The sequence below is a fragment of the Aquila chrysaetos genome, chromosome 24 (genome assembly GCF_900496995.4).
Source record: "Aquila chrysaetos chrysaetos chromosome 24, bAquChr1.4, whole genome shotgun sequence".
Classification (NCBI taxonomy): Eukaryota; Metazoa; Chordata; class Aves; order Accipitriformes; family Accipitridae; genus Aquila; species Aquila chrysaetos.
In genome coordinates, this window is record NC_044027.1 from 6,112,905 (window position 1) to 6,135,039 (window position 22,135).

The 22,135-nt window shown below is 66.9% G+C and overlaps 2 protein-coding genes across 4 annotated transcripts; one reads left to right on the forward strand and one right to left on the reverse strand.

Annotated features, from left to right (window-relative positions):
• The first annotated feature begins 499 nt into the window (after positions 1-499).
• SORT1 (sortilin 1) lies at positions 500-9,932 on the forward strand. Of its 2 annotated transcripts, none has more exons than XM_030000422.2 (20): positions 500-703; positions 2,567-2,626; positions 2,877-2,950; positions 3,086-3,188; positions 3,336-3,500; positions 3,744-3,817; positions 4,024-4,073; positions 4,354-4,481; positions 4,612-4,756; positions 5,123-5,278; positions 5,458-5,564; positions 5,870-5,972; positions 6,062-6,230; positions 6,373-6,563; positions 6,879-7,068; positions 7,195-7,311; positions 7,499-7,607; positions 7,868-7,974; positions 8,256-8,379; positions 8,507-9,932. In XM_030000422.2, the coding sequence occupies exons 3-20, from the start codon at positions 2,919-2,921 to the stop codon at positions 8,519-8,521; spliced, it is 2,085 nt and encodes a 694-aa protein (XP_029856282.1). In that variant the 5' UTR covers positions 500-703; positions 2,567-2,626; positions 2,877-2,918; the 3' UTR covers positions 8,522-9,932. The 2 variants fall into 2 exon arrangements, with proteins under 2 accessions (XP_029856282.1, XP_029856281.1); XM_030000421.2 differs by having other exon boundaries at positions 501-703; positions 4,351-4,481.
• Positions 9,933-10,031: 99 nt separating this feature from the next.
• LOC115335145 (copine-5-like) lies at positions 10,032-19,905 on the reverse strand. Of its 2 annotated transcripts, XM_030000423.2 has the most exons (20): positions 19,653-19,905; positions 19,516-19,562; positions 18,164-18,267; positions 17,634-17,673; positions 17,456-17,532; positions 17,106-17,165; positions 16,945-17,008; positions 16,556-16,659; positions 16,229-16,333; positions 15,717-15,758; positions 15,553-15,628; positions 15,115-15,168; positions 14,973-15,034; positions 14,633-14,679; positions 14,333-14,514; positions 14,114-14,241; positions 13,934-14,036; positions 12,018-12,075; positions 11,473-11,546; positions 10,032-10,914 (listed from the first exon to the last, which is right to left on the reverse strand). In XM_030000423.2, exons 1-20 carry the CDS (start codon positions 19,900-19,902, stop codon positions 10,726-10,728), a joined length of 1,866 nt encoding a protein of 621 aa, XP_029856283.1. In that variant the 5' UTR covers positions 19,903-19,905; the 3' UTR covers positions 10,032-10,725. The 2 variants fall into 2 exon arrangements, with proteins under 2 accessions (XP_029856283.1, XP_029856284.1); XM_030000424.2 differs by lacking the exon at positions 15,115-15,168.
• Between the last annotated feature and the right edge of the window lie 2,230 nt (positions 19,906-22,135).

The window sequence follows — 22,135 nt, forward strand, 5'->3', positions numbered from 1 at the left end:
TCAGCCCCCCCCCCCCCCCACAGGCCTTGCGCTTCCCGGCCCCCCTTTCTCGGGGGCTTCGTGCCTCGCCGGGGGTCCCCGCACACGTGGGCGGCTGCACCTTGTGAATGGGCCGGGGGTGGGCCTGGCGCGCCCCCGGCTACCTGTCGCTTCGGCCAATCAGAAAATAGTTGCGGCGCTTCCCCTCGCCGCGCCGCCAATCGGAGGGTTGTCGCTAGGTAGATTAGAGCCCGGGGTCAAAAGAGAGAGGGCGGGCTCGCAAACCCATCGTGCAAGCGCCGCCGGCCAGTCACGGGAGGAGGAGGGCGGCGATTGACAAAGGAACGGGCTAACCAGAAGGCGCGGGGCGGGGCGGGCGGGCGGGGAGGCGTGCCTCCGCCGAGAGCGACGTCTCCCGCAGCCAACCACAACGGGGGGCGCTGCCCGGGGGCGTGGCGGGCGGGCGGGCGGCGGGCCCGGGCGCGGGGCGGCGGCGGCGGCGGCCGGAGTCGCCATGGGGCCGCGCGGGGCGGCGCGGCTGGCGCTGGCGGTGGCGCTGGCGCTGGGGGCGGCGGGGGCGGCGCTGGGGCTGCGGCACCGGGACCGGGCCCGGGCCCCCCGGGGCGGCGGCGGCGGCGGCGGGTTGACGGCGGCGGCGGCGGGCGGCGAGGCCTGCGGCGGCCTGCGCGGCGTCCCGGCCGCCCTCGGCAACAACACGCATCAGGTGAGCCGGTGGGCGGGGCCGCGGGCCCGGGGAGACGGACGGACGGACGGACGGACGGACAGGGCGACAGCCCCGAGAGCCAGCGGGGCGAGGGAGCGAGGAACCCCCAGGAGCTACCGGGGGGACCGGGGACCCTCCGCCCCCCTCCTCACCGCTCCCGGCCGGGACAGGCGGACAGAACCCCCCGCCCCGCCCCAGCCGGCGCCCTGTGGGCTGGACGGACGGACGGACGGACAGACAGACAGACAGACACACACACACACCTCCGAGCCCTGTGCCCTGAGAGTGCCTGGTGCGGGCAGGTCATTTCTTGGGGGGCGGGATGGACAGACGGACAGACATCCCCCCTACATGCCCTGGGATGGCCGGACAGACAGACAGACATCCCCCCTACATGCCCTGGGATGGCTGGACAGACAGACAGACATCCCCCCTAAGTGCCCTGGGATGGACAGGCAGACAGACAGACAGACAGACATCCCCCCTACATGCCCTGGGATGGCTGGACAGACAGACAGACATCCCCCCTAAGTGCCCTGGGATGGACAGGCAGACAGACAGACATCCCACCTGCATACCCTGGGATGGACAGATGGACAGACAGACAGCCTCCCATACATCCCCTGGGACAGACAGACATTTCCCCCTACATTCCCTGGGATGGACAAACAGATGGACAGACAAACATCCCCCCCTACATTGGCTAGGATAGACAGACAGACATTTTCCCCTACATCCATTGGGATACACAGACAGACAGACAGACATCCCCCCCCTACATCTCCTGGAACAGATGGACAGACAGACATTCCCCGCCTCTAAATCCCCTGGGACTGAGACAGACCCTACTCTCCCTGTGCCAGCTGGGGCAGGACAGGGCAGACTGACAGACATTCCCCTAAGAGGCAGATGGACAGACAGACAGACACTGCCCTGCATGTGCCAGCAGAGAGGCACCTGCTGCAGTGGGACGGGCTCCATGAGCAGGGACAGACAGACAGACACCGGCCTGACGGCGGGTGGGTGGCAGAGTACCCCTTGCCGCCCTTAACCCCCCAGCAGGGAGCAGACACCCCCCACCCCACGCACCCCTGCTGCCCTGAGCCCCCACGGACAGATGGACAGGGCGGACAGACAGACAGACAGCACAGGGGGATCCTGACCTCATCCCCCCCACCGGGACGGCTGCGGGTTGAACATTAACCCCGGAGCTGGCACCGTTCCGGGGGGGGGGGGGCGGATCTGTGCCGGAATCCGCTGGCTCTCGGCCGCCGGCTGCGCCCGCTCCGCCGGCCCGGCTGGTTGCCGGTTGCTGCTGGGCGGCGGTGGCTTTGCCGGCCCAGTTTGACCAGTCCCTTGACTGGTCCCACACCGATTTACATTTCTTTCCCCTTTTTCCCTTCCCCCCCTGCCACCAGCGCCGTCCCCAGGCCCCCCACGAGTGTCCCCGACTGCCCCCACCCCGCTGCCCGCTCCTGTCCGGCCGCTCCAGTCCAAACCAGGGTCCCCCAGTGCCACCGAAGGGGTCTCTGGCTTGCAGGCAGCTGCCTGGCACCCTGCCTGCTCCGGGAAGGGTGAACGTGGGCTATGGGAGCCTTTTCTGGCGTCTGGGGGGGGGGTTCCAGCACGGCAGTGGAGGGGGGCTCAGTGGGGGCTGAGTGGTGCAGAGGGGACCCTCCCGCACCCATGTGCGTGTCACCTGCCTGGGTGGGCGGCCGGGGAAGGCGCTGGGACCCTGGTGTCCCCTGGGAGGGGGTGGCCATGGGGTGTGCTGCAGCCCTGCCTTGCTGAAGAGGGGGGGGTCTGGTGCTCGTCCCCCCCACCCCGGGTGTAAGTGTGCTTTTGCCATCTATTCCCTCGCAGTGTGTCTTCGATGACCTCAGTGGCTCCGTGTCACTCTCCTGGGTGGGCGACAGCACGGGGGTAAGCACTGTGGGGGTGCTGGGGGGGGGGTTCCCCCCCCAAAGTGGCTGTGGTTCCCTTTGCAGGGGGGACAACAGTGGCCCCCTCCTGTGTCCGAGGGGCTGTGGGGCTGGTGGGACCTGAAGTAGGGATAGGGGGGTCTCTGGGGAGGGGACAGCCCTTCTCCCTGGGGGGGAGCCCATGTCTTGGGGCAGGGGGGGGGCCTTGGAGCTCCGGGTGTGACCCTGCCTGTCCGCCTCTCCCTGCCCAGGTCATTCTCGTCCTGACGACGTTCCAGGTGCCGCTGGTGATCATGAGCTTCGGGCAGTCCAAGCTCTACCGCAGGTGAGGCCCCCCCCACCCTCGGGACCCCACGGGTGGCACACCGGGGACCGGCACGCACGGTGGGCTGGGGGTGGGCCGGGAGCGGCCCCCGAGTCCCCGCGCCGGCTCACCGCCCTGCCGATTCCTCCCTTCCAGCGAGGACTATGGGAAGACCTTCAAGGACATCACCAGCCTCATCAACAACACCTTCATCCGGACTGAGTTCGGCATGGCTATTGGCCCGGAGAACTCAGGAAAGGTAGGAGCGGGTAGCGTGCCGGGATGCCGGCAAGCCAGGACCACCTCTCTGTGCCCAGCAGTCCCCCGCTTTGGGCTCGCCGGGTCGCGGTGTTTTCTTCTTTTGGAGCTCCCGGCATGGCTGAGCCTCCTCCTTCCCCGCACCCAGGTTATCCTGACGGGCGACGTGTCCGGTGGCAGCCGCGGCGGCAGGATCTTCCGCTCATCTGATTTCGCCAAGAATTTTGTCCAGACGGATTTGCCTTTCCACCCCCTGGTGCAGATCACCTACCACCCCCAAAACTCCAACTGCCTGCTGGCCCTCAGCACCGAGGTGAGGGCCGGGGAGCCAGGATGAGACCCTGGCTGGGGATGGCTAAAACTCCTGGTGGTGTTTCCCCAAGGATTGGCCGGATCGTGGCCACGTGCCCTGGGCTCCATCCCCGTGCCTGGAGGAAGCGTGTGGCCCCAGGATAGAGGGTGGCGGGGGTGGACACGGGGTTGGGGATGGGGGTTTGCAGCCCCAGAGTTGTTGGGGGGCGGTGGTCGGCCATAACCAACCTCTCGGCTCTTGCAGAACGGCCTCTGGGTCTCCAGGGATTTTGGGGAGACATGGGAGGAGATCCACAAAGCCGTCTGCCTGGCCAAGTGGTGAGTGGCTGCCCACTTTTGCAGGGTGGGGAGGATGATTTTGGGGGGGCCAATCATAGCCTGAGCAGGCAGGGGGACGCCTACCCACCCACCCAAACCCCTCGGAGCGATGGGATGAATCTGCAGGTGCTGGCATCCTGGGCCACCGTGTCCCACCTGCTTTTGGGTGTCCCCCCCCCGCCCCACTCTGTCCTTCTCTTCCCCAGGGGTGCGAATGACACCATCTTCTTCACCACCTACCTGAACAACTCCTGCAGTAAGTACTTCTTGATCTTGAGTCACGTCTCGGGGGTCCCCATCACTTGGGGGGGCTCTGCCAGGGTGGGGGAGCTCTGCAGGGGCAAAGCCTCCCCTCCCCGGCAGAGCGCCCCACAGAGAGTGTGGTGGTCCCAGCAGAAAAGCTGGGAATACCCAGAGCTGGGACACTGGAGGGGGACATATTGGGACACTGGGGGGGGGACACAGCTCCAGCGGCAGCTGACGAAGCTGGAGGAGGCTCCGGGCTTGTTAATCCACTGTCCCTTCTTCTTAAGAAGCTGATCTGGGGTTACTGGAGCTAAAGAAAACCTCCGACTTCGGCAAAGCCTTCAAGGTCATCGGCACCAAGATTTATTCCTTCGGGCTGGGAGGACGCTTCCTTTTCGCCTCCGTTATGACAGAGAAGGTCCTTGTCCCCCTTCCTGGCGCTGACGGAGAGCAGGCAGGGGTGGCTCATCCCTGCCTGCAGCTTTCCCCAGCATCCCCTTCCTCTCCCTGCGAGGAGGACGAGGGATGACGATGCTTTGATTCCCCAGGGTACCACAAGGCGCATTCACGTCTCCCTCGACCAAGGCGAGACCTGGAACATGGCCCAGCTCCCCTCTGTTGGGCATGAGCAATTTTACTCCATCCTGGCCGCTAACGACGACCTGGTGTTCATGCATGTGGATGAGCCGGGCGGTGAGTGGGACAGGGCTGCATCTGACGGGGACAGGGACACATCCCAGGGCTGGGGAAACAACTGGAAACGTCTCTGCAGCAAGCAAGCCAGCTCCTCACCCGAGCACGGGGCTCTCCATGCAGCAGTAGCTCTGCTGTGCCCTGGAGGAAGGACTTTCTTGTTAAGGCATCGCTAATTAGCAGGCTGCTCGCTCCGGTTTGCAGCGTGAAGGGACCGTGACCACGCTGGGTCCGCTTTGCGGCACTCGGGTTTCTCATCCTGAGACCCCCCGGGAGTTCGCTGGTGCCGATGCCAGTCTGTGATGGCCCCGTGGGAGCAGCCCCCCGGCCCCCCCCCTCACTGCTGTCCCCATGTCTCTCTTGCAGACACGGGTTTTGGCACCATCTACACCTCCGACGACCGCGGCATCGTCTACTCCAAGTCCTTGGAACGGCACCTCTACACCACCACCGGCGGGGAGACCGACTTCACCAACGTCACCTCGCTGCGGGGCATCTACATCACCAGCGTCCTCTCTGAAGGTGGGCGGCCGCGTCTCTGTCCCTGTCCCCCCCCCGGCCCTGAAACTGGGGTTCTGCCTCCCAAGGGACGGGGTCTGGGACCTGGGGTTGCTGGAGGGGAACGTGACCCCGTGCAGGGGGGGTGAGGACGTGCTGGGCATCCTCCCGACCCCGTCAGCTCTTCCTCCTCCTCTCGCCAGACAACTCCATCCAGTCCGTGATCACTTTTGACCGCGGTGGGGAGTGGGTGCCGCTGCGGAAGCCCAAAAACACCACCTGTGACTCCACGGCCAGGAGCAAGGAAGAGGTGGGTCTGTCCCCCCCCGGGGGGGGTGCCATTCCTCTGGGTATCCTCCATCTTGGCTCTGCCAAGGGGATGCTTGGGAGCGAGCGAATCCATCCTGCAGCTCCCACCAGCGATGCCGAGGGCATGGGGCCAGCCGTGCGTGGGCTGTGGGTCGCACCATGGGGCTGCATGGCAAGCCCTGAGCAGGCTGGGGGGGGGTTCTACGGGTCGCTCCCCAGCATCCACCGGGAGTTAATGGGTGAATCCGCCCCCTCCGTGCCCTGTCCCCACGGGCTCCTGGACGGGCTCTCCTCTTGCGCTTGCAGTGCAGCCTCCACATCCACGCCTCCTACAGCATCTCCCAGAAGCTGAACGTCCCCATGGCTCCCCTCTCCGAGCCCAATGCTGTTGGCATCGTCATCGCCCACGGTACCGAACCTCACCGGGGTGGGTGGCGGGGACAGAGAGCCCGTATTCGTGTGTGTCCCCCCCCAGCTCGTGCTATCCCCCTCTCCCAGGGAGCGTTGGGGGGGCCATCTCGGTGATGAGCCCCGACGTCTACATCTCGGACGACGGGGGCTACACCTGGGCGCGGATGCTGGAGGGGCCGCACCATTACGCCATCCTGGACTCGGGCGGTCTCATCGTCGCCATTGAGCACACCAGCCAGCCTGTCAACATCATCGAGTACGTACGGGCTCCCCTTGCTGCGGAGAGGCGGAGCTCGCTGTTTTTTTGGGGATCGCCCAAGCAAAGGGGGGGACTGGGGGGCTGCTGCAGGAGGTGCCTCCCGGACCACCTGGGTGCTGACTGACCCCTCACATGCCAGGTTCTCGACGGACGAAGGGCAGTGCTGGTATCGGTACGCTTTCTCCAAGGACCCCATCTTCTTCACTGGCCTGGCGTCCGAGCCGGGGGCTCGCTCCATGAACGTCAGCATCTGGGGATTTCGGGGGAGCTTCCTCTCCCGCAAGTGGGTCTCCTACACCATCGACTTCAGCGAGCTGCTCAGCAGGACCTGTGAGAGCTGCTGGGGACAGCCGGGGGCCGGGGACAACCAGGGCCGGGGACAGCTAGGGCTGGGCTGGGGGATGCTTTTGCCCCCAGCCCTTGGTGCGGGTGATGTTAGCAGAGTCTTCCCCAGGGGAGTGTGGCCCTTGGTCCCCACCGTGGGGACGGTGTGACGGGGAGAGCGGTCGTGATTTCCACGCCCTGCCGGTGGCTGGTGCCGGGCTGCTTCCCCCCCCCCCAGAGCAGCGTCCTGCCGAACACCGCGGCGGTGCCGTCCCCCGGGGACCCCTCCTCGGCCGTGCCGCTGAGCCCTCTCCCTTGCAGGCGAGGACAAGGACTACACCATCTGGCTGGCGCACTCCAGCAATCCCAGCATCCCCAGTGACGGCTGCATACTGGGCTACAAGGAGCAATACCGACGTCTCCGCAAGTCCTCGGTGTGCCAGAACGGCCGGGACTACATGGTGACCAAGCAGCCGACTGTCTGTCCTTGCACGCTGGAGGATTTCCTCTGGTAGGCTCCATCTTCAAGTCTCCCACCTTCTTGTCCCCATTTTGGGCCAGATGTCACCCTCCTTTAGCCTGGCTCCCGCTGGGTCCCCGAGTGGGGTCTCATCTCCTTTTCCTCTTTTTCCTGCAGTGATTTTGGCTACTACCGCCCGGAGAACCAGTCCATCTGTGTGGAGCAGCCGGAGCTGAAGGGACACGACCTGGAATTCTGCCTCTACGGCAGACGGGAGCTGCTCAAGACCAGCGGGTAAAGCTCAGCTGGTGTCAATGCTGGAGCCAGGGTTGGGGAGGAACAGGGTGGAAACCCCAAATCCCTGGGGAATCCTTCACCCCACACCCAGAGGGGACAGATCCTGCCCCATCGCCTTGGTTCGGGGCTGGCAGTCCCTGGGAAGCAGCTGTGGGGTCACCAGGTGTCCCGTCCCCATCTCCAGGTATCGGAAAATCCCTGGGGACAAGTGTTTGGGGGGGGAGAGCCCAAGCCGGCAGGAGACGGACATGAAAAAGAAATGCACCAGCAACTTCCTCAACCCCAGCCAGCTGGTAGGTGACAGTGACACTGGCCGGGCGCAGTGACGGTGCTGGGCATCGGGCCATCTCCTGCCTGCACCCGTGGAGCCAATAAATTCGTGATGGGCAGGACTGTCTTGCCTAAATCTGCCCAGGGCCTCTTGCCTGCCTGAATCCTGGCTGGGTGCTGCAGTGACTTTGTGGCTTTTATCCCCCAGGATAAACTGGGGTGCTGGTTGTGTTTGGGGGGGGATGTTGCCCCCAGTTCTGGACGCTTCCTCCTCTCCCTGCAGGCAGCATCCACCAGCTCTACCCCCATCATCCTGGCCGTCGTGGCCGTGCTGCTCATCACCGCCATGGCCGGAGTCCTCCTCGTCAAGAAATACGTCTGCGGGGGCAGGTGAGGAGCTGAGCCAGGGCTGGATGTCCCCCCCCCCCCCCCTCACCGTAGGGCAGGGATGACACCGTCCCTCCCCAGATCTCTCGGCAAACCACCCTCCCCAGGCTGACTTTGCGCTGGAGAGGCTGCGGAGCGCCCACGTGCCCCGGTGCTGCTTTCACCCAGCTCCACTCTCTGCAGGATGAGCGTGTCCTTGGGGGGGGGGGGGGGGGGGGGGGCTTGCTGGAGGTACAGGCAGCACGGTCACTTGTGTCCCCCCCCTCCTCCTCTGCTGCTGCCAGGTTCCTGGTCCATCGCTACTCCGTCCTCCGGCAGCACGCAGAGGCCAACGGCGTGGAGGGGATGGACGCGCTGGACTCCGGCACCCCAGCCAGCAAGGGCGGGTACCACGATGACTCCGATGAGGTGAGCGTGGGGGTCCCGGCGTCCCCCCATGGGGACCCCCCCCCCCCCCTTCCAATGGGTCTGTTGGGAGGCAGGACGGGGAGCCGTGCCGGGGACAGCGGTGGGTGACGGTCCCGTCTCTCCCCAGGACCTCCTGGAGTAGCGGCACAGCAGCGCCGATGCTGGGGACACCGCTGCGCAGGCAGGGCCCCCCCGTGCAGGCAGGGCCCCCCTGCACCCGCTGCCTGCTGTGGCCGGGGGCGGCTTTGCTGCTGGGGGGCACACACACGCAGGGGTTTAACTTAACTCCACTTTAATATTTCCTTCCAGCGTGGGGGGCTTTTATGGTCTTTTATTTTTCCCTTTACTGGGCTGTTTTATTTTAAGGATGACTGAGTAGGAACTGCCCTCCCCCGTGGGGAGCAGCCCCCTGACCCCCCCTCTGACGGCAGCATCGTTCCCGGGGTGCTGGGGACGAGCCCCGAGGTGTTACCGCTGTCGAGGGGGGGGCTCGGGGGGCAGCAGCTAGGCTTGCCTGCAGCTCCCGGCCCCGCTGCCTGTTTCTTCTCCAAAGCAATATGAGCTGGGCTGCGGCCAGGGCCCCCCCGGCCCCCCAGCTTGGGGGGGCCCCATGGCTGTGGGGTAATGGCCCAGCGCTGGCCCCCCCCCGGTCCCCCCCCGCCACACCCCGGGCTGGCCTTGGCCGAGGGAAACGCAGCAATAATGAATTAAAGCTTGAAGCTCTTTACCAAGGGGCTGGTGGGGGCTCAGCCCAGCCGTCCCCCCACCGGCAGCGGTGCAGGCAGGATGCAGGCAGGGCGGGAGGGGCTATAAGCAGCCCCCCCCCCGCCCCGCATGGTGGGTCGGTTCTTTGCTTGCCCCCGGCGCTGTGCCAGCCCCCCGCCCGATTGCCCTCTGCCAGGTTTTGGTCCCAGCACTGTTACAGTCTCCTTACACTGGAAATCCCCTTCTTTTGGGAGGGGTGTTGCACCCCACGACAGACCCCCCCACACCTCAGCTGAGGTGTGGGGGTTTTATCTGACCTGCCCCAGCCAGGGTGTGGGGGGCTTTGCCTGCCCCCCCTCCCCAAGCTAGGTCATGGGGTGCAGCGGGATGGGGGTGCAGCGGGATGGGGGGGTGCAGACACCCCCCCATGCTCCTCAGCCCCTTGCGATCCACCATGGCTATCGCGATACGGCTGTGCTGTCATGACACATGGCTTCTGCTCTCGCCCCAGCAACTGTGCAAAGCCTGCTGCCCCCCCCCCTCCCTGGCACGGCACAGCACACCAAGCGCCGGTGGGATGGGGGGGCCACGGCCCCAGCACCCCTTGCATGTGCTTCAGCGTCCCCCTGGGACTCGCCTGGGGACGGGGACGGAGCGTAACCCCCCTAACTAAAAGCCATAGCCCTGCGCCCCCCCCACCCCGGCCCCCTGCCCCAGCCTTGCTGGTGGGGGGGGGACCGAGGCCAGTGCAGAGTCCTGTAAATAAACCTGGATGTGTTATAACTTTGTACTGGTATTTTTCTGTATATTTGCAATATTTGGGTTATTAGAAATAAAGCCAAAACGGACCCTGTGTGCCCTGATCTGTGTTGGGGAGGGGGGGAACACGGAGGGGGGGTCACCCCTCGCAGGGGTGATGCTGGAGGGGACCCTGGGGGTGGCGGTAATTAGAAAGACTATAATTTATTCCAGTTTAAGGCAACTCAATACAAACCCACAGCAGACGCGCACGCAACATGGGAAGGGGGGTGTAGCACGGAGAGGGACCGTCCATGCAAGTAGAAAAGTGAAGGGGGGGGGGGGGCACACAAAAAAAGGACCTGGGACGCCTCTGGGAGCAGCCAGTACTTGCTGCAGGAGGACGGGGGTCTCACTGGGTTCGGGGGGGCTGCGGAGAGGCATGCGTCACCCCTGGGGGGCTGGGCTGGGGATGCTCTGAATGTCACCGGGGCCAATGGAGGGGACACCACGCCTGGGGGGGGGGAAGCTCCTGCCCACCCCAGCTCTGTGCTCAAGGAAGTGGGGGGGGCTGGGGACCCCTGCCACTTTTTGGGGGGGGGCAGGATATGGCCTTCAGTACCAGGCCAGGGTGGGGATGAGCCGTGATGGTCCTGGCTGGATGGGGGGGGGGGGTCCACCATGGCCAAGGATGCTCGGCCAACGCCAGCGAAGGCTCCTCCATTCCCAACCCCCTCCCCGGGAACACCAGAAAAGGTGATTTTATGGGGGTTGGGGGGGAACCCCCCCCCAGGGCCGAGGGCCTGCTGCCTTTTATCCCTTGGAAAAGGAAAGAGGGGGCTTGGAAAAACATCCAATTCCCGGGGCTGGGGTGGGGGGATGCAGGGTGCCAGCTGGGTGCGGTCAGGGCTGGGGGGGCACTGGGGAGCCGGGGGGGTCGGGGCTGGGGGGTGCAGGCTGGGGTTTGATTCCCCGCGCCTTCATGTAGGAGATGAACTGGTCGGGGATCTCGGCCAGGACGTCCTTGGCCAGGCGGGCCATGCTCAGCACCGGGCTGCCCCCCCCGTCCACGTAGTCACGGAAGGGGACGAACTGGGGGGGACGGGGACAAGAGGTTTTGAGGGGACCCCAGGGCCTGGTCCGCCGTGGCCAGCATGGCACGGTGTGTCCCCATGGCCCTGTGCCCCCCCCCCCCCACTGTAGCCCCCACATCCCGGTGTCCCCCCTCTCCATCCCTGACGTCCCAGTGTATCCCCAAATCCCAGTCTACCCCCATGTCCCAGTGCACCCCCACATCCAGGTACATCCCAAGCCCCAGTGCACCCCTTTTTCCCAGTGCAGCCCCACTTTCCATGTCCCCGTGCATCTCGCCCCCCCCATATCCCAGCACACCCCTTCCATGTCCTACTGCCCCCCCCCAAATGTCCCAGTCCCCCCCACATCCCAGTACACCCTTGTGTCCCAGTGTCCCCCCCATGTCCTGATGCCCCCCACAATGTCCAGTCCATCTCATCATCTGTCCATACTGGGACCAGTCAGTGGACCCCAGGAGTGACAGGGCTGATGTGGGGTGCCTGGGATGCCCCGCCAGGCCAGGCTGGCCGGGGGGGTGTCCCCAAACCCCATGGGGGGGTGGGGGGGTGACGTTACCTGCACAATGTCACGCTCGGCCACCTTGCCGCGGGAGGAGATACGAATGTCGTCACCGTCCAGCTCCACCATGGCTGGGGGGGGGAACGAAGGGGGGGGGGGGTGTCAGCAGCACCCGAGTCCCCCCACCCCAGGGTGGGCTCTCTTTAACCCCCCCAAACCCAAACCCAGCAGCCCCCAAGAGCTGGCAGCTGCAGGCAGTCATGTGCAGGCAGGGGAGCAGGGCTGATTCATCAGTGGCAATTACTGGGGGAGATTTAATTTGGCTTTGCTGCCTGCCCGGTGCCAGAGCAGCCGGCTGCCAGGGGGGCTGCCCATTTCCCCCCCCCCAAACACACCTCGGGGGGCTCATTCAGCCCTAACAAACGCCTCCACTCATAACCACACACATGCCGGCTAGCGGTGAATCCCGCTGAGCCCCAACAAATTCAACTCATATTTTCCCAGCAGCCAAAGGCAGCTGCGGCCCCCCCCCTGAGTCCCCCCCGCCCCGGGGACACAGGGGCTGCTGAGCAGGGGTGGGATGGGGACATCCATAGCCTTACCGTCGAACTCGGCCTGGCCGACCCCCACGATGATGATGGACATGGGGAGCTTGGCAGCCTGCGGTGGGGGGGGGTGGTGGTGAGGAGAGGGAAAAAAAAAAAAAAAAAAAAAAAAGGCACAAAATTTAATGGTCCTGCTGCCGAATGCAGCCCACTCCCCACCCCCGGTATTAACCTCCCCAGCACCCACTGGGCCCTGGGGTGCAGCACCTTTACCTGGGGGGGGGGGGAAAGATGGTGAGGGGGGGGTGCTGCGTGCTCCCCTCCCCGCTGCCTCCCCCCCCCCCCCCCGCCCCGGCACGGCTGCTGCTGGACGTGGGCGCACAGATCGTCACAGAGCTTTCTCTGCTTCGTTTCGGGGTTCATCGCTGCCAATGCCTGCTCTCGGGGGGGCTTTGGGCCACGATGGGCACCCAGTGCCCAGGACCATGATGGGCTTCCCGCACCCGGGGCTGCGACGGGTACCCTGTGCCCGGGGTTGTGTTGGGCATCCCGTCCTCGGGGTCGTGAGGGGCATCCTGTGCCTGGGACCACGATGGGCATCCTTCCCTCGGGGTCATGGTGGGCGTCCTGCGCTGAGTGCCACGATGGGCACCCTGTCCTCAGGGTCACGATGGGCACCCTGCCTTCGGGGCCACAACGGGCATCCTGCGCTTGGGGCCACGATGGGCATCCTGCACCCGGGGCCGTGACGATCGTCCTCAAGACCATGATGGACACCTGTCCTTGGGGCCACGATGGGCATCCTGCATCCAGGGCCGTGATGGGCATCCCATGCCCGGTGGCACCACGAGCCCCCCCCCCCCCCCCCAACTCAGCACCACTGCCGGCTAAGGGAGCCCCTCGGCTCAGCACGGTGCTCCCGGAGCAGCACCAGCTTCCGAAAGTGACCCCAAAGGGCACCCGGAGCCCTGCCCGCGGCCCGGCACAGCCGCAGGGTGGCACGTCCCCGAGTCCGGCGGTGGCGGTGCCGGCGTCCAGGCAGGCACCGGGGCCGGTGCGAGGTGCGGCAGCTGCCAGAGCTGAGCGCCCCGAGCTCCCGGCAGAGCCGCAGTGCAGGGATATTAAATAAAGCAGCAAAGAAATATTACCGGAGCTGTTCTCCCTCCTGCCCCGGCCGGGAGCTGACCCCCGGGGCTGCCCAGCGTCAGGGGGGGACCACCGGCCCCTCGGCCCCCCAGCTATGGGGCTGACGGCCTCCCCAGCACCCCCGCTCTGCTCCAGTAGCCCCAACTCTCCCGCTGCCCTGGGTATCAGGGAGCGGAGATGGGGCTGAGCCGCTGCAAGGGAGGTTAGGGGATGAGGAGGAGGAAGAAGAATAAAGCTCCCAGTTCGCCTGGATGCTGAGCTGAGCAAGGAGCCAGGGGGAACTGGGTGGGCAGGCTTGGGCATGGCGCTTGTGAGGGCAAAGGTGCTGCTGGCACCTTCAAAGAGCCACCTCGGCGCCGAAATTGCTTTTTCCTTTCCAGGCCCCTCGCGCGGAGGAGGCAGGAGCTGCCCGCCAGCCCCCTGGCAGGGACGCCGCGTCCTTGGCCGCCGATGGCACCCGGCACCCCCAGCTTGCGCTGGCACCCCAACAAGTCAGGGCACCCCGTGCATCTGGCTGGGTGTTGCACCCCAGTTTGGGGCACCCTGTGTCCCTGGCAGATTATTGCACCCCGATAGCTTGGGGTACCCTGTGCACCCAGCTGGCTGTCGCATCCACACAGCTCGCTGCACCCTGTCAGGGGCACCCCAAGCCCCGGCTGGTCAGCGCACCCTGACATCTTGGGGGTCCCCAGCCTGTTATTGCACCCGCACAGCTCACAGCACCCCATGCACCCAGCTGGCTATTGCACCCCGGATGGCTCGGAGCACCCCAACCCTGTTTTGTCCTTGCACCCCATCTGGGGGCACCCACCACCCCCTGGACTCACGTTGACGATGGCCTCCTTGGTCTGCGCCATGTCTGAGATGACGCCGTCCGTGATGATAAGCAGCACGAAGTACTGGGACCCATCCAGCACCGCCGCTGCCGAGCTGGGGGACACCCTGTGAGTGACACTGGGGTGGGCACAGACTCCCCCCCCCCATAAGGGGTGCTGGGACCCCCTTACCGGGCGACATGGTTGACCACGGGGGCAAAGTTGGTGGGTCCGTAGAGCTGGACGCTGCGCAGGCTGCGGTGATACGCCTCCAGGACGCCCTCGATGCCGCTGCACGCCGGGTTGGCCGCGTCACCATTCTGCAGGACGAGGAACCCCGGTGACAAGGACGATGCCACCATGTCCCCAACCTCATCACACACACCCCCCCACTTTGGGACAGACCCTCACCAGCGGGAATTCGTGGGACACGCGTCCATCCGGCGGGATCTTGGCGCCGAAGCCGAGGGCGGGGAACATCTTGTCGCTGTCGTAGTCCTGGATGATCTCGCCCACCGCCTTGAGGGCCATGGCGTAGGCGTTGAGCTGGTAGGGGCTCAGGTAGTGCAGCGAGGTGGACTGCGAGGGGTTCCCTGTGCGGGTGGTGGGCTCAGCCGGGCCGGATCCACCCCCCCCATCAGTGGTTTAATGAGCCCCCCCCTTGTTAAGTAACGCCGGGGTGGGGAGGGGGGAGACAGCCCCAGCGCTCACCGTTGGATGCGGTGAAGTCGATGGCCACCGTGAAGTTGATTTGGGTCCTGGAGGGGGGATGAAAGCGGCTTTAGGGACCTGGGGTGGGTGATGCAGGATGCGACCCACGGGTATAGGGGGCGGGGGGCAGCCCCCTCCCCGGGCCAGCCCTCGGCCCACAGACTGGCTCTCCCTGGGTGAGCACCCCCAAATCTCCCTGTGCTGAGGTTTCACCCCCCTGCACCCAAGGGAGCAGCTGTGGGTGCTGGGGACACCCTGCCCGGGACCTCGCCGGCATCAGTCCAGCCCCCAGGATACAGATGGGGAAACTGAGGCTCGTTCCCCCCTCCACCTTGCTCACCCGCCCCTGATGTAGTCCAGGAAGGTGTGGTCGGACTCCACCGCGAAGGACAGAAGTGTCACCTGCCAGGGACAAGGGGCTGAGCAGGGGACAGTGGCTGCACCCCCCTGTGTCCCCTGCCCGTGTACCCCCCCATCCTCACCGTCCCCGAGTTCAGGTACTTCTTCTTCTTCATCTTCTTCCTGGGGTTCACCACCTGGGGGGGGGGGGCAGAGGGGAGCTGCTCCCCCCAGCAGCTGCGGCACCCCGGGGTGTGGGGGGGGGCACCGTGGGGACCGTAACACCCCGGGGTGCAGTGCAGGGGGCTGTGGCACCCAGGGGTGCAGCCCAGGCACCCTGGGCACAGGGACCGTAACACCCCAGGGTGCAGCATGGGGACCCTGGGGACCACAAAGCCTGGGGATGCAGCACAGGGACAGGACACCCATGGGTGCAGCATGGGGACCGTAACGCTCAGGGGTGCAGCACGGGGACCATGAGACCCAGGGGTGCAGCAGATGGACTGTAACACCCACGGGTGCAGCTGGACCCCCCCCCCCCCCCGTCCCCGTGGGTCCCCGTCCCTGCTCTCCGGCCTCACCTCGTAGACGTTGAACTGGCTCTGTCCCCGCGCCAGCTCCCGGTAGCTGGTGGTGAACTCCCCGATGAAGTCATGGCTGCGGGGTGAGGGGGGGGGCCACCGTCAGCTGGGGTGCGGGATCAGGGTTGGGGGAGCTGTGTCCCCGGGGCCATCCCCCAGCTCACCTGCCATCGCGGTCCCAGTCGTACACCTCCACCTTGATGGCTCTGCAAGGCAAGGGGGGGTCAGAGCCACCTCCCGGCACCCCCAAACACCCAGACCCTCACCCCGGGGGCTGCGATGGGTCCCCGGGGCCGCCCCCAGCGCCCACTCCCCGTGGGTTTGTTTTGACGCCTCCATGGGCCTTTTCCTCCTTCCTCCTCCTCCTCAGGCTTTTTCGGTGGGATATTTTTATCCGCCGTTGCCACAGCAACGTCCGACACGGGGCCAAGCCGACGGCGCGACGCCGAGCCACCGCCGAGCTTTGTTTGCCAGGGCACGCAGCTGGCGACACCGGTTTTGGGGGGGGACACCCCTTAGGGATGGGTCTATGATGGCGAGGAAGCTCATTGCCCAGATGGGTAAACCGAGGTGCGCAGCGTGGGCGTGGGATGCCGGAGGGCTTGGGCATTAGCGTAGGTACCACAGAGACTGTGGGAAGAGGGTGCAGAGCGGCCCCGGAGGACCCGGCGCTCACCGGTCGTAGTCGCCGTTGCAGAGGGCGCGCACCGGGATGGCGAACGCCTGCCAGACCGGGTTCAGCGTGTTCCTCACCACCTCCGTCTTGTGGCAGATGGTGAAGCTGGGGGGGGGACGACAAGGAGAGGGGGGACAAGGGGGTCACCCCCTAATGGCAACCTCCCCCCAACCCATCACCCCAGAGGTGATTTTTGGGGACACCCCCACCCCAAGCCAGCCCAGCCCCATGGGGACATCGGAGGTCCCCAAGGTGTCCCATGGCCGGGGCTGTGTCCCCCCTGCTGTGATGGGGGGTGTCACTGCGTTTTGGGGGGGGGTCGCTCACGTCCCGTCCTCGTTGCTGCGGTAGAAGACCATGAAGGGGTCGGATTTGCCGAAGAAATCCTTCTTGTCCAGCTTGTTGGCACAGAACTGCAGCGTGGCCACATCCTGCGGCGGGCGGGGGGGGGGGGTGTGTCACCGGCCCCGCACCCCCCGCAGGCATCGGGGGTGCAGGATCCTGGGTGGGTGCTGCTCGGTGTGGGGGTGGAGCTGAGGGACTCAGGACCCATGGGACACACCATGGGGACTGGTCAGCCCTGACCTTCATCTTCCTCACCCCAGAGTGAGGAAGGCCCAGGGGGTGCAGCCATGGGGGGTGTCTCAGCCCCCCCACATGGCACTGGACTGTCCCCAACCTGTCCCCCTCCCCACCTCCCTGGAGTCACGGCTCACCCGGCAGTTGCCCAGCTCTTCGGCGATGAGGATGATGGTGCCACACTTCTTGCCAGGGATTCCACTGCCGGGAGGGGCAATGAGCCGGGGGGGGACACACAGACACGGTGACCTGGGGGGGTGTGTCTGTGTCCCCCAGGGCTGGGCACCCCCAAACTCACCCATTGGAGACAGCTGGAGCGGGTCTCCTGCCCCGGGCGTGCGCGGTGACCGTCCCCATCCTGCTGGGACATACACCGAGGGGTGATGGAGGGCACCCCCCCCCCCCCACAAAAAGCCAGACCCCCCCATGGGGAAACTGAGGCAAGGGCTGGGTAAGGGACACGGGGAGCCCGGGGCAGCCCGGAGCCAGGGCTGTCGGCACCGGGGTCTGGTCTCCATCCTGGACACCCGGATAAGGACCCGGGCACCCCGCCAGCACCGGGGGGGGACACGACATGGGGACACCGGGCAGCCAGCCCAGCACAGGGCCCCCCCCCGGGGGAAACCGAGGCACAGGGCGAGGGCTCACGTCAGGGGCTTCTCCAGGCGGCTGCCGGCCGAGCCCACAATCTCGCCCAGGGTGCAGAAGGCCTGGCCAAGGAAATCCTGCCGGAGCCGCGGTGTCACCGGGGTCTGTCCCCGTCCCCAGCCCCACGGTGCCGGGGGCCGGGGGGGGCGGGGGGGAGCGGTGCCGGCCCCATACTTACGTGCTTGGAGAGGTCGGGGCTTTTGGAGTCCACATCGTACCTGGGGACAGAGCAGGGGTCCCGTGGCCGAGGCAGCGTGAGTGGGGACAGGGTGGCCTCGGGGACCGGGATGGGGACCGGGATGGGGACAGGGATGGGGACTGAACGCAAATGGGGGTCGGGGTGGGGCAGGGATGGGACGGGGTGTGGGGCAGGGATGGGACACAAATAGGGGTGGGTTAGGTATGGGGACTGGGATGGGGACTGGGGTGGGATGGAGATGGGGACAGGGATGGGGACAAGGATGGTGAGGGTACAGGCATGGGGACAGAACAGGGAGGGGGACAAGGACAGGGACTGGATAGTGACAAGGACATGCCTGGGACAGGGACAGACGCCAGCACCCGCCTGGCACCCCCAGGCACAGGCTGAGCCACCGCACCCAGCCCTGCGGCGGGGAGGGGGGGGGCTGTGCCGGGGCGCTGGGGGCCATGGTGGCCAGGGGAGGTAACACCGGGGGGACAGTGTGAGGCGACAGCAGGGACACTCACAGGTCGAAGCGGAGGTTCTGCTTCTCCTCGAAGAAGTAGTCGAGGACGAACTTGCGCAGAAAGTCAGGGTTCAGGGAGTTGTCGATGACCTCGGTCCGGCCAAACTGGGGGACATGGGGACACCAGGGGGACATGGGGACATGGGTATGGGGGTATGGGGACACGGGGACATGGTGATGTAGGGACACGGGGACATGGAAACATGGGGACACAGGTATGAGGACATGGGGACATAGGGACATGGGCATGGGGACACGGGGGCACAGGGATGGGATGGGGGGACGGAGGAAGAAGACCGGAGGGGGGGATGGAGCGAGGGACGGGGACACCGGGGCCACACGGGGGGACATGTGGGACACGAGGTGACGTGGGGGGGGGGGAGGGGAAGCACGGGCCAGGCACGGCGGGACCAGGTGCCCCTTTGTCATCCGGCGCGGGGCTGGCATCGCGTCCTGCCCGGCCCCCGCCCGCTCATTAAGGCCCGAAGCCCCTCAATTAAGCAGCAGTTAATTACAGGGCGCCGGGCGGCGGGGCGGGGGGCGGGAGGGAGCGGAGGGGGCCGGGGCACCCCGAGGGGTGTCCCCGAGTGTCCCCGAGTGTCCCCTCCCTGGGGCCGGCCAGCGCCCGCTGCGGCCGGCAGAGCGCCGATTGGCCAGCTGCCTGCACGCCGACGGCTGATTGGCCGGCTGCCCGGCACCCCGACATGCTCCCCAGCTCCCCAGCGTGCTGATTGGCTGGCTGGCTGCACCCCAGAAAGCTGATTGGCCAGCACCCTGATATGCTGATTGGCTGGCTGGCCAGCACCCCAACGTGCGGATCGGCTGGCTGCTGCACCCCAGCAAGCTGATTGCTCACTGGTGATTGGCCAACTGGCTGGCACCCCAACATGCTGATTGGCCACCTGGCCAGCACCCCAACACGCCGATCGGTCAGCTGGATGGCGCCCCAACATACTGATCGGCCAGCACCCCAACACCCTGACATGCTGGTTGGCCAACATCTGACATGCTGATTGGCCACCTGGCCATCACCCTGGCATGCTAATTGGCCAGCTGGCTGGCACCCCAACATGCTGATTGGCCAGCATCTAACGTGCTGATTGGCCGGCCGGCCAGCACCCCAACACGCTGATTGGCCACTCGGTCGGCGTGCCCACGCACCGATTGGCCGTCACCTCAACATGCTGATCGTTGGCCAGCTGGCCGTCACCCCGACGTGCGGATTGGCCGGCACCCCGACATGCTGATTGGCTGGCCGGCCGACACCCCAACATGCTGATTGGCCACCCCGCCCACCTACCCGCCCCCCCGCCATGCCCGCTGTCCGTCTGTCCGCCCAGTCCGGGCACTCACCTCCCGCCACTGCCGGCTGCCGGGGCGCTGGGTGTAGAGCACGCAGACTGCGGGCACAGGCGGCAGCGGGTCGGGGGGGGCCCGGACACCCCCCGGACACCCCCAGACACCCCCCGGGCACCCCCGGCCCTACTCACGCGGGTCCGACTTGGAGAAGGTGTCCTTGTCCAGGAGCTGCCTGCGGGGAGACGGGACGCTGGGGCACGGCTCCGGGGCGGGGGTGAGCGTGAGCGTGAGTGAGCTGAGTGTGAGTGTGAGCTGAGTGTGAGTGTGAGCGTGAGCTGAGTGTGAGCGTGAGCTGAGTGTGAGTGTGAATGCGTGAGTGCGGCTGGGCACGCCAGGCTGTGCCGCGGCTGCACGCACGGCCGGGTGTGCTCCATGGCACATGTTGGGGGGCACGGCTGTGTGTCGGGGGGGGGGGCACAGCCGTGTGTCGGGGTGTGCATGGCTGTATGTGCTCCATGCCACATGTCGGGGGGGGGCACAGCCATGTGTGCTCCATGTCACATGTCGGGGGGGGCACAGCCGTGTGTCTGGGGGGGCACAGCCGTGTGTGGGGGCACAGGGCCGCGCAGGGGGGACCCCTCCGCCCCGTCCCCCCCCGCCGCAGCGCCGAGCAGCGTCCGACTGACGGGACTTTCTCCGGTCCCCGGTGGAGTGGGAGGAAAATAGGTCGGAGCGGCCGCAGGCAGCGCAGCCGGGGGGGCACCCGCTGCAGCCGGGGGGGGGCACGGGGCACCCAGCACGGCAGGGGGGACACACACACCCAGCGTGTCCAGGGGACCAGGGACACCCCAGCACCCTGACCCAGTGGGCCCCCAGCTTGCAGAGAGGGGGTGTGGAGGGGGCTGGGGGGGAAGAGGTTCAGCCCCCCCCCCCCGGCATTTCACCCCCCCCCCAGCCCCCTGGTTTGGTCCCCAGCACCCACAGCGACAGCTCTCGGCACCCATGTCCCCCCCCCCAGCCACCCAGGCTGTCACCCCCGTTAGGAGCTGATGACTTTACGGGGGGGGCAGGACCCTGGCACTCCCATAACCCCCACCCTGAACCCCGAGGTCCCCCCTCCATGCACCCCCCCAACCCCAGAGCCCCCCACTCCCCCCAGTGCCTCCCAGTACCCCACACTCTTCAGTGCCCTCTGCTCTGCCCACACCCCCCTCCCCGAGACCCCCAATCCCCCAGTGCCTCCCAGTACTCTACACCCACAGCACCCCTGGTTCTCCCAGCACCTCCCAGTGCCCCCCACCACCAAGTGCTCCCCACACCCCCAGTACCCAACACCCGCTGTGCTCCCCCCACTCTCCCAGTGCCTCCCAGTACCCTACACCCCTCAGTGCCTCCCGCTCCCCCAGTGCCTCCCAGTATCCAAGAACAGTCTCCTGTTCCCCAGTGACTCTCAGTGCTCCCTGGTCTCCCAGTACCCTGCAACACTGACTGCCTGCCACTTCCCAGTGCCGCCCAGTGCATCCCAGTGCCCTACAACGCCGACTTGCCCCCCGCTCCCCAGTGCATCCCAGTGCCCTACAACGCCGACTGCCCCCCGCTCCCCAGTACCTCCCAGTGCCCTACAGTGCCGACTGCCCCCTGCTCCCCAGTGCAGTCCAGTGCCCCCCAGTACCCTGCAACACTGACTGCCTGCCACTCCTCAGTGCATCCCAGTGCCCCCAGTACATCCCAGTCCCCCCCAGTACATCCCAGTGCCCTACAACGCCGACTGTCCCCCACTCCCCAGTACATCCCAGTGCCTCCCAGTACATCCCAGTGCCTCCCAGTGCCCTACAACGCCCACTGCCCCCTGCTCCCCAGCGCATCCCAGTGTCCCCCAGTGCATCCCAGTGCCCTGCAATGCCGACTGCCCCCCACTCCCCAGTGCATCCCAGTGCCCCACAACGCCGACTGCCCCCCACTCCCCAGGGCATCCCAGTGTCCCCCGGTGCATCCCAGTGCCCCACAACGCCGACTGCCCCCCACTCCCCAGGGCATCCCAGTGTCCCCCGGTGCATCCCAGTGCCCCACAACGCCGACTGCCGCCCGCTCCCCGCCGCCCCCGGTGCCCCGGTACCTGCAGGGACACCGTCAGCTCCACCCGGGTGGCCGGGACGGGGCCGGGGCCGGGGCCGCTGCCCGGCTCCGGGGCGCCCAGGCCCGCCATGCCCCGGGCTCCGCCGCTGCCCCGCTCCGGCCGCCCCCGCGCCCCGGCACCGGCACCGACACCGACACCGACACCGACACCGACACCGACACCGACACCGGCACCGGGATCGGGATCGGGATCGGGATCGGGATCGGCTCCGCCCCGGGACCGCCCCCGGCACCGCCCGGGGCTCCCGGCACCGGCCCCGGCCCCGCACCGAGGGGCTGCCCCGGTGTTTCCTACGATACCGCCCCTGGGGGCCCCCGGTACCGCCCCCGCACCGCCCCCGGTACCGCCTCCGGACCCCGGGGATCGCCCCCAGCTCCCCGGGATCGCCCCCGGACCCCCAGTACCGCCCCCGGTATCAATCCCGGGGCCGCCCCCAGACCCCCGGATCCTCGGGATCGCCCCCAGACCACCCACACCGCCCCCGGGGCTGCCCCCAGATCCCCGGTACCACCCCCGGACCTCCGGTATTGGCCCCGG

Excerpts from the sequence above, each read along its gene's own strand:
- SORT1 (XM_030000421.2), top strand. The coding sequence starts at position 2,919 with ATGAGCTTCGGGCAGTCCAAGCTCTACCGCAG. Across the intron at positions 2,951-3,085 it reads CAGTCCAAGCTCTACCGCAG|CGAGGACTATGGGAAGACCT; the intron begins GTGAGGCCCCCC and ends CCTCCCTTCCAG. Across the intron at positions 3,189-3,335 it reads GCCCGGAGAACTCAGGAAAG|GTTATCCTGACGGGCGACGT; the intron begins GTAGGAGCGGGT and ends CCCCGCACCCAG.
- LOC115335145 (XM_030000423.2), bottom strand. The coding sequence starts at position 19,902 with ATGTGCCATGGAGCACACCCGGCCGTGCGTGCAGCCGCGGCACAGCCT. Across the intron at positions 15,035-15,114 it reads AGTACCTGAACTCGGGGACG|GTGACACTTCTGTCCTTCGC; the intron begins GTGAGGATGGGG and ends TGTCCCTGGCAG. Across the intron at positions 14,515-14,632 it reads CGACTTCACCGCATCCAACG|GGAACCCCTCGCAGTCCACC; the intron begins GTGAGCGCTGGG and ends CCACCCGCACAG.